This window comes from Malurus melanocephalus, unplaced genomic scaffold, assembly GCF_030028575.1.
Source record: "Malurus melanocephalus ecotype Western Australia unplaced genomic scaffold, MMel_1.1 scaffold_1166, whole genome shotgun sequence".
NCBI classification, from domain to species: Eukaryota; Metazoa; Chordata; class Aves; order Passeriformes; family Maluridae; genus Malurus; species Malurus melanocephalus.
Window position 1 is genome coordinate 16,158 of NW_026624398.1, and position 10,530 is coordinate 26,687.

The 10,530-nt window shown below is 43.9% G+C and overlaps 1 protein-coding gene across 1 annotated transcript in view; it reads right to left on the bottom strand.

Moving 5' to 3' along the window:
* Nucleotides 1–10,530, bottom strand: part of LOC130586475 (F-box/LRR-repeat protein 20) — a 38,745-nt gene that overhangs the window by 10,043 nt on the left and 18,172 nt on the right. The window contains exons 2-8 of the mRNA XM_057387280.1: nucleotides 7,596–7,672; nucleotides 5,875–5,949; nucleotides 3,656–3,750; nucleotides 2,660–2,728; nucleotides 1,802–1,897; nucleotides 1,449–1,575; nucleotides 423–497 (exon numbers count right to left, since the gene is read on the bottom strand). Of these exons, the coding sequence (XP_057243263.1) occupies nucleotides 423–497; nucleotides 1,449–1,575; nucleotides 1,802–1,897; nucleotides 2,660–2,728; nucleotides 3,656–3,750; nucleotides 5,875–5,949; nucleotides 7,596–7,672 (614 nt within the window). The remainder of the gene's footprint in view (nucleotides 1–422; nucleotides 498–1,448; nucleotides 1,576–1,801; nucleotides 1,898–2,659; nucleotides 2,729–3,655; nucleotides 3,751–5,874; nucleotides 5,950–7,595; nucleotides 7,673–10,530) is intronic.

Below are 10,530 nucleotides of genomic sequence, written 5' to 3' on the forward strand. Positions count from 1 at the left end.
CCCTGTTCCTGTGTCAGTGTAACTGTGATGGCACTGACAGAGAGCCAATTCCAGGGTTTTTTTTTGGCACAAACACACATTTTTGGTCCTGCAGAACTGGTTTAGAGCCCTCCCGTAGAGGAAAAGGGAATTTTTGGTCTCAGTTCTACACGGAGATGAGAGAAAAGGCCTGGCAGGATCGYTCCACCCTGATGGGAAGAAATTTCCCAGCTCATCCCACAGATAAATTCAGAGAGAAGAGAGAAAAAAACACCCCTGAGACAGCACAGGCTGGTTTGGGGCTCATTTGGTGCCCCAGAACTGCCACCAAGGAGCTGTTTGTGACTATTTGTGACCATTTGTGACAATCAGGGGGGATGGAGCACAATTCCACGTGGTTCTTTCTCTCTCCCAGGGCTGGAAATGCCAGAAGTGCCACTCACCAGGCAGGTCTGCAGGTTCAGGGTCACCAGCTCAGGGCAGTGGGCACCAATGAACTTCAGGGCCTCGTCTTCCAGCTGGAAGGGGAAAAAAAAAAGGGATTGGAATAGGATGGTCCTGCTGAAATTCAGGGATTAAAGCAGCAAAATTCCCTTTGGGGAGGAGGGAAAGGCAGCGCAGGAAYGGGAGCAGCACAGGGACCTCCTCCAAAGGGGTTTACTCAGTGGGGAAAGTTGGGAAAAAGGATTCCAGCAGTAATTTATTCCCTGTCCTTGGGGCTGTTAGAGAACTCCCACACCGGGGGGATTTTGGTGAAAAGTTGGGAAAAAGGATCATTCTCCATCTCCACCTTTATTTATTCCCATCCCACTCCTCGGGGCTGTTAAGAAACTTTCACACCAGGATGATTTTGGTGAAAAGTTGGGAAAAAGGATCATTCTGCATCTCCAGCAGTGATTTATTCTCCGTCCCACTCCTCAGGATTGTTACGGAACTCCCAGACCAGGAGGATTTTAGTGAAAAATTGTGAAAAAAGGATAATTCTGCATCTTCAGCAGTGATTTATTCCTTGTCATCGGGGCTGTTAAGGAACATCCAAACCGGGGGGATTTTGGTGAAAATTTGGGGAAAAAGGATCGTTCTCCATCTCCACTATGATTTGTTCCCTGTCCCACTCCTTGGAATTGTTAAGGAACTCCCACACCAGGGGGATTTTGGTGAAAAACTGGGGAAAAAGGATCATTCTCCATCTCCACCATAATTTATTCCCTGTCCTGCCCCTCATGGCTGTTAAAAAACTCCCACACTGGGAGGATTTTGGAATTTTGGTGAAAAGTTGGGAAAAAGGATAGTTCTGCATCTCCACCATGATTTATTCCCTATCCCACTCCTCAGGTCTGTTAAGGAACTCCCACCCCGGGCAGATTTTGATGAAGGGAACACCCCAAACCCCCACTATCCCATCCCCACACTCCCAGGAGCAGCAGATGATCCCAGCCCTGCCCATTCCCACTTTTCCAGAGCCTTACCTGAGTGCAGCCCTTGAGGGACAGCGCCCGGAGCCCCCCGCAGCCCCGCACCAGTGCCTGGATCCCGTCCTTGGTCACTTGGTCGCACCAGGAGATGATCAGCTGTTCCAGCAGCGGGCATCCCTCGCTGGGGAGGCAGGAAAATATATGGAAATGTTGATTGGCCTCGGGAAAAATCCTGATCTGAGCAGAAATTCCCACTGGTGGGACCCACAGAACCGCGATCTCACAAGGATCAAACCCCGGGTTCTGTAGGGTGGTGCTGGGTTTGATCTTCTCTAAGATCTTGGAAAACCTTTTCCAACCCTAATAACTCCAGAATTCCATGGAAAATCCCTGCAGCTGGCTCTTACCTCAGTGCTTTCAGGGACAGGTTGGTGATGGAGGTGCAGGAAGCCAAATCCAGGTGCCTGAGTTTGGAGCAGAACTTGCTGAGGCTGGTGCAGGTGCTGGAAAAAAAGAGAAATGGAGATGTTCCTGCCATGGATTCATCCTAAATAATGGCTATTCCATGGGATGGGGAGGTTGGGGTGAGGATGGAATGGGGACATGGGAACAGGATCCCAGGAAATGTTGATTGGAGCAATGTGGGATAGGGGAAAGTGTCCCCTAAAGGCTGTGGGAACTGGATCATCTTTAGGGTCCCTGCCATGCCAAATCATTCCATGATTCTCTGACTTCCCACACCCCCAAACTTGGCTTTTTAAAAAAAGAAAAGGAAAAAGAGGAAAAACCATTCTACGATTCCGTGATCTCCCATACCCCCAAACTTGGCTTTTCCTTAAAAAAAAAAAGAGGGAAAAAAAGGCAAAACCATTCCATGATTCCGCGATCTCCCACACCCACAAATTTGGTTTTTCCATTTAAAAAAAAAGGGAAAAAGAGGAAAAACCATTCCATGATTCTGTGGCCTCCTACACTTTAAGGACTTTCCTTAAAGATGGAAAAAAAAGCAAAACCATTCCATGGATTTTGTGACCTCCCACACCCCCGAATTTGTTTTTACCTTAAAAAAAAGGGAAAAAGAGGAAAAACCATTCCATAATTCCCTGACCTCCCACACCCCCAAATTTGGCTTTTCCTTAAAAAAAAAGAGGGAAAAAAAGACAAAACCATTCCATGATTCTGTGATCTCCCACATCCCCAAATTTTTAAGGATTTTCCTTAAAAAAAAAAAGATGGAAAATGAGGGAAAGAAGGGATTCACTCACGCATCCGTGATCTTGGTACAACCATTGAGATTCAACACYTCGATGTTCCTGCAGTTCTGGGCAAAGGTCCTTGGAAAAAGGAAAGGGAAAACATTGGATTTGTCAGGGAATGGAATTTTAATTGTATTTTTGAAAAAAAAAAAGGGTTTTACAGTATTTTGTGAATTGTAGCACAGCAGAGTGAAGTTTCACAAAACAGCGTTGAGAAGGTTAAAGGAGAAAACAGAGGAAATTAGGAATAAAATTAAAAAAGAAAATCAAAAGAATCAGGAAAAAATAAAGGAAAAGGAATCAAGAAAATCAAGAAGAAAATTAGGATGAAAATCAAGAAAAGAATGAAGAAAATCCAGAGGAAAATGCCAGAAAAACCAAAAAAACCCCAAACCCTGAAAAAAAACTAAAGCAAAACAAAACAAAAACAAAAAGAAAAAAGGAAGAATCAAGAAAATCAAGAAAATCAGAACAAAACCAAGAAAACCGAGAAGGAAATCAGGAAGGAAATCAAGAAAGGAGAACAGAATCAAGAAAGAAGAAAAGAATCAAAAAAATCAAGAAGAAAATCAAGAAGAAAGTCAAGAAAAATAAAAGAACCAAGAAAATCATGAAGGAAATCAAGAAATAAGAAAAGAATGAAGAAAGGGATCAATAAAGAAGGAAATAATAAAAAAATCAAGAACATTTGATTAAATGATAAAAATTATTCAATGATTAAAAAGAGTAATAATTAATAAAAGAAGATAATAAAATATAATAAATAATAACAAAATAATGAATATATAAATAATATAATAAAAATAAGATAGAAAATAGCAAGAAATAATAAAAAAATAGATAAATTACATGATAAATTCAATGAGAAATGAATCAGCTCTGTCGTTGCTCCCCAGATTTTGGCACCCTGAGGGTCTCGGATTCCAGAGTGGGGATAAATCATAATTATAWATAAATTATCCCAATTTTCAGCCAYTCCAGGGTAGGATGAAGGTGCAGCTCTACCTTAAGGCGTTGTCCCCCACTCCCTGGCAGCCCCTCAGGCTCAGCTTCCGCAGGAATCCCCCACATCTCTTGGAAATGTTTTCCACCACCCGGCCCTGGGGGAGACAGGAAGAGCCACRTGAGAAACCCAGAGAGGTTCACAAAGTTTTAATAATTTTAATAATTAATTATTATTAATTTGGCAGATGAACAACAGGTTGGAATTGAAGGGAAAAYGGTGCTAAGGAAATCAAAAATGCCACGGGAGTGGTTTGAGGGAAGGGGAATTATTCAGCTTCTGAAGATGGAGAGACAAGAAGCAATCACCTAAAATCAATCAGCTAAAGAATTCTGAGGAATTTTGAGGAATTTCCTCCGGTTTGGAGTTCCTGGACATGGGCACAGACTCCCCAAGGGAGGTGAGAGAAGCTGCACCTCGGATTTCCAACAACACTCAAAGATAAACCCAAATTTCTGATCAGAACAGCCCATGAATTTCACTCCTGCAGGAAAATTTCCACCACCTGTGCTCAAGAGATCCAGAAAAAGGGTTTAAATTCCAAATCTGGATCCAGTGGAAGCCTCCAAAAACCCAACCACAGCCAGGATTGACCTCTCCCCCTGGGAATGAAGGGCAGTRTCAGTACGAGTGCTCAGAAATTCAGAAACTTCCTCTGCACTTTGATTTTTTTGAGTTTTCCGCCCAGAACAGGAGCACCCCTTAGTCCTTGAGGTACAAACTGACATTTGGGACCTCTGTGAGATGAGGATTTTCTTCCAGAATCTCTTTTCCAGTCCAGTAAAAACCCCCAATCAGCCACTAGGCTCAAAAAACCAGAATTCCACCATTGGAGAAAGAACCCTGAGCTCTGGGGACACCACGGGAGCAGCTCCACTGATGCTCAATCTCTTGCAAAAATGCTGGGAAAGCTCTCTGATTTTGCAATTCTTTCAGAAATCCTATGAATTCTGTTTGAATCAGAGGAGCGAAATGTGTTTATGGCAAGAATTTACACGGATTGATGGATTTAACTCGGTGAAAGCAGAGCAGGAATCCCAGCAGGAACTTTGAGGCCAGGCACGAATTTTGCAMAAAAATGAATTCCAGGATTTTGTTTTTGAAGGGGAAACCTGGGCTTAGGCAAGAGGAGTGGTTTGATGTAGAAAAGCATCCAAAAAGCACCCAAAACACCTGGTTTGTGTTCCCAGGCTGTCCCCCCTCCCAGGCTGAGCTGCTCAGTCCCATCTCCTCAGGAACCCCGAGAACTCCAYTTTAAATAAAGAATTCCATGGCTCCAGGATTTTTAGGGCACGTTACGAAGTGAAAGATTCATTATGAAGACCCCAAATCCYCCATTTCCTTCCCCCAGGCCACTCAGACCCTGCTGAGGTGACRGTGCCACCTCCTGCTCCTCATCCCTGTCCAGCTCCTGGACTCTTCAGTGACACAAAGGGATTATTTTAACTTTTTCCTCCAAAATTGGGTGGATTTCCCACAAGGTGAGGACCTTCAGCAGCAGCTGCTTGATGCCTCTGTCTACAACAAATTAAAGCCACATATTCCCCGTTTCTCTCCTCCAATTTGAAGCATTCCCAATCTCCTTCTTCCAATGTGTTTTAAACATGACAAAACATCTTGATAAGAGATTTAATTGGTTTTTTTGAGATTGGGATAAAACCCAATCCCTTTTCCTGCTCAAGGCAATTTGAATTCCCAGTTTCCATCCCCACCAGCGCTGTAGAACCCACATCCCACAGCTTCAGCTGCTCAAAAACTGCATCTTTTAGGGAAAACCTCCCAGAATCACCTTAAATTTCAATTTTTGGTATTAAAGATACAAATATTGCTGGCCACAACTCAACATTCAGTGCTCATGGTCTCATCTGTGCTGTGTTACTTTTGAGTGAAAAGTGGAGTAACTTAAATTCCCTTCCACATATGCAGCAGTTTTGCCCAAAAATGCACCTTTTATACCAAATTCTGTTTTCAAAACAGAYAAAACCACTTTCCTTCCATCACTACCTCAAGGTCTTGATAGGGATGTAGAACTCTGTCCATTTTCAAAAGCTGAATGGATTGCCAGGACTTTTTTAAAAGACTCCCCGAAGCTGAAGAAATGAAATTAATGATTTCTATCTCCAGGGAAGGTAGAGAGGGTTACACTGGGAGTATTAATCCATTCTAGGCTGTAATTACATTTTAACAAGAAAAAATGGGTTGGTATGTCACTTAATTATACCTCAATATCCCTCTGGAAATCAAACAGGTCAATTCGCTGCCAGTTACTGCCATCCAGGGCCAGAACATTCCATGCCTTTATCAGGGGGAAAAAATGTAAATGTGTGGTTAATATGAAAAAAAAAATAAAAAAAAAGTCTAGTCCCAGTTTGTTCCTTTGAGAAACAACATTCTGTCCCAGGTGGGAAAGCAACAGGTAATTCCAGGGAGAAGTGGGACCAGGGGGCCCTCAAAACTCAAAATTCTAATTCCACCTGCCAGGGAAGAGGTGCCCTGGCTGCTCCCACTCCTTTGGGAGGTGCAGAGTGAGCCAGGAGAGCGTTTGGAGCTCGGGCATCTTCACATTCCCAGCTGGAATTTACCCCCCAGCACCTCAGAGGACACCTGGAGGACCCCTGCATTGACCAGGGGTTGATTTTTATTGAAAAATCCCAAATCTCTTGCAGTTCCTRCTCCGAGGGAGAAGCAGGAACTCAGCTTGGTGCTGTATTTAAAGTTTTTRTTACCTCACAGAGGTAAACAAGTGGATCTTGTAATCACCAGGAGCCCGGCGTTGTGCAAGAGCCAGTGCCAAACTAGGGTGGATTTTCCAGCCCCACATCTCCCACATGCACTGAGCTCATCATTCCCGTCACAAAGCACCAGGAATTAGTGCTGAGTTACGACACATTGAGCATGGATTGATTTTTTGGGGGGTTTAAAGCTCGTTGCTGGTATTTMTTGGAAGGTTATTGCCAGGAGAAAAGCAGAGGGCAATGCTCTGGTGGATGTAATTCCATGGGGAATGCTCTGCAGGCTTTCCACACATCCCTGCAGGAATTTCCTGTGCAAACAGGAGCTGGGACAGGCCAGGAGAACACCTTGACATTGGCAAAGAATCCCCAACAGCCTGTTCTGGGCAATGCTTTTCTGCTGCATTTCGGCTGGAAGCTCCTTCCCTCCAGACCTGGGGTGCTCAGTGGCAACTGCAATGCCCAAACACCACACAGCGCATTTGAAAATTATGTTTAACCATAATATTTTTTATTCCAATGGGCTTAGAGTAATGAAATCAGTGCTGGGTGTGGTTTGGAGCCAGGACTGAGGGGTTTGTGCAGAAGGGTGGACACACCACCCCAGCTCCTGTCCTGGATCACCATCCCACCCTTGGTACCAGACACTGGCAGGACAAAGCACCAATAAATYAATAAATCTGGCAGCTCCATAAAAATTCCAGTCCAGCTGGAGGAATTTTCCCAAGAGAATAATCCAAGTTGGATTTCATTGCTTGAAGCCCACCCAGAATAAGATTTCCCTGATTTTATTTCACTGCTTACTCCAACTACATGCAAGTAGAAAAATAAACTTTCGCCAGCTGTTCAGCAGCATCTTTGTGAATCAAAATTCCCATATTTCCATCAAAACCCACTTTGGACTCATCCCAAACTGGGGATTTCAGCAGTGTGAGCTCCCTGTACAAACCAGAATGAGGGGAGAGTTCTGGGTAGAAAGTGAACCCCTTCCCCTTTGTACCTGGGACACTGTAAAATGCTATTCCAGYGTGGAATCCCCCTTCACTGGCACTATGGGAATTTTCCAGGACTTCCAGGGGACACTAAATAACCCCACAAAGCTCCCGGGTCAAACCCACCCTGGTGACGTGCTGGGGAGGGCTGGAAAGAAAGAATTTCACCCAAATTCAACCCCCTGCTAAAAACCAGCAGGAAGGAGGAAGGTTCTTACCCTGGAAACTTGAGCGCAACGACACAGAGTGACCACATCCAGGAAAGAGAAAATTCTGGAACAGAAATAAGAGATACCTTATTGGTTATTGACATTTAAAACAAAGGGGACRTGGAAAACAAAGCAGGGAGGGGGAAAAAAAAAAAGGACTGGGACAGCAAAAGTTCTTTGTGATTTGGCTGAAAGCTGAACTGTGAAAAGAAGTGCAGAGGCAGCAGTTCCCAAATGGAAGCAAAACACAGCTATGGAAGCACTGGGAAACTGAAACCTCACACCTTGGAGTAGTTCCTGACCCTAAATCAGTGATTGCTCCCSAAAATGACCCTTTGCAGGAGCCCCACACTGAGCAGGCCAGGGAGTGCTGACGGAGACGTTGGGCTGGCTGTGATTCCTGACCCTAAATCAGTGATTGCTCTCCCAAATGACCCTTGCAGGAGTTACACACAGAGCAGGGCACAGAGTGCTGATGGAGATGTTGGGCTGGCTGTGACTCCTGACCCCAAATCAACGACTGTTCCCCCAAAATGACCCTTACAGGAGCCCCACACCGAGCAGGCCAGGGAGTGCTGACAGGGACATTGGGATGGCTGTGACTCCTGACCCTAAATCAGTGACTGCTCCCCCAAAATGACCCTTGCAGGAGCCCCACACTGAGGAGGACATGGAGCACTGGCGGGGACGTTGGGATGGCTGTGACTTCTGACCCTAAATCAGTGATTGCTCTCCCAAAATGACCTCTGCAGGAACCCCAAACTGAGCAGGACACAGAGCACTGACAGAGACATTGGGCTGGCTGCGACTCCTGACCCCAAATTAATGACTGTTCCCCCAAAATGACCCTTACAGGAGCCCCACACCGAGCAGGGCACAGAACCCTGACCAGGATGTTGGGATGGCTGTGACTCCACAAGGGAGTGACTCCAACACTGCAACACCTTCAGCAACTGCTCCCAAAAGCAAAGCCACCTGTCATTAACAGCTCCACGKCCCCGTTTCAGGCCTGGATTATTCCTGTTTCCACACCCGTGATTACAGGGCTGGAGCTCCTCTGCTGTGAGGAAACACTGGGAGAGCTGGGATTGTCCAGCCTGGGGAAGAGGAGCTGCAGGGTGATCTCACTGCAGCCTCCCAGCACCTGAAGGGGCTGCAGGGAGATGCAGAGGGACTATTATTATTATTATTATTATTATTATTATTATTATTAATTTCCAAAGGTCTGGAGTGCCAGGACAAGGAGGAATGGGTTAAACTGCCAGAGAGCAAGGCTGAATGGGATATTGGGAAGGAATTCCTCCCTGGGAAGGTGGGGAGTGGCTGAMATTGTTTTCCAGGGAAGCYGTGGCTGCTCCATCCCTGGAAGTGTCCAAGGCCAGGCTTGGAGCACCCTGGGATGGAGAGAGGTGGGAATGGATGGGTTTTAAACCCTTCCAGYCCAACCCATTCCAGGAKTGTGCAGCCTCACAACTGGCAAGGCCAGATGTGCAGGGCCAGGAGGGGCCATAACCCCCTCAATCGTGGATGCAGGAAGCACCAAACCCATGGGAAGATCCCAATCTGCACCAGGACATCAATAATGGATAAAATTCAATGGGATTTCAATGTCGTTTTATGGTTTATGGTTATTCAAACAATTGAGGCCCAAAATAGATGAGGTCAAGCAGRGGGTGGGAGGATACCAAGGTCTCATTCCCTTTGGGAACAATTATAAAACTGTAATTATTRCAAAGATAATGCAAGAGTTTGGCCACAATACGCTTTGTGTAAATATAAAAATATTAAAAATATTTTATAATATAAAAAAATTTATAATAGTAAAAATATTCTATAATATTTTAAATATGTAATAATATTTTAAAATATAATATTAAATATTCAATAACATTAAAATATTTAATAATATTTAAAATATCTCATGATATTTTAAATAGCTAATAATATTTTAAAAATCTAATATTAAAATATTCCATAATATTAAGAATATTAAATAATATTAAAAATATTTAATAATACTTCAAATATTTGATAATATTAAAAGATCTAATAATATTAAAATATTCAGTAATATTAAAATATTCCATAATATTAAAAATATTTAATAATATTTTGAAAACCTAATGATATTAAAATAGTCAATAATATTAAAATAGTCAACAATATTAAAATATTTAATAATATTAAAATACAAAAATATTTTAATTTAATATTTGAAACTTGAAGGCCACACAAAAGAGAAGGCAAATGTTGTCAGCCATGAGCATTCTGAGCAGCAAGGATGGGAAAAGCACTTCAGAAACACCAATACTGGTGGGAAAAGGTGCTGCTGATGGAGGGTAAATTCAGATTTTTTATCACAACACTGATGGCAAAGGTATCACACAGACACTCAGCTAAAGCAGGACAGCCACGCTCCCTCCTGAGCCCAGGGATACTCATGGATCCACAGAGTAGGGCTCAAGGCACTTCTGATTTTATCATGAGAGAAAAACTGACAGTGATGCGCTGGAGAAAAGCTCTGGAGAAGAGCCCACATGCACTTTAATGCTGTTTGGGATCCCAAATTCTGGATTTTGGAGCAGTTCCACCCTCCCTGCTCAGGACAAGGCTCCCCCTGAGCCCAGGGATTCATTCAGCACCGCGTCCATGCACAACAACACCAGGAAAGCACTAGGAAATGAGAGAAACTGGGGAAAATTCTCACTTTCACCCTCAATTCTCACAGTAGGAGTAGATAAAAGCTCAAACTCTATGGGAGCAGATCCAAATTTCCTCTATTTTCACTAAAATCCCCTTCTCCGTGGGAATCCCAGATTGCTGATAACAACCTCACCCCTGTGGCAGGGCTGGCAGATTTTGGATAAATTCCCATCCACTTCCTGCTCCTCCCTTCCCACACAACACCAGGGATTCACCAGGGCCAAACCTCACCCCTCTCCCT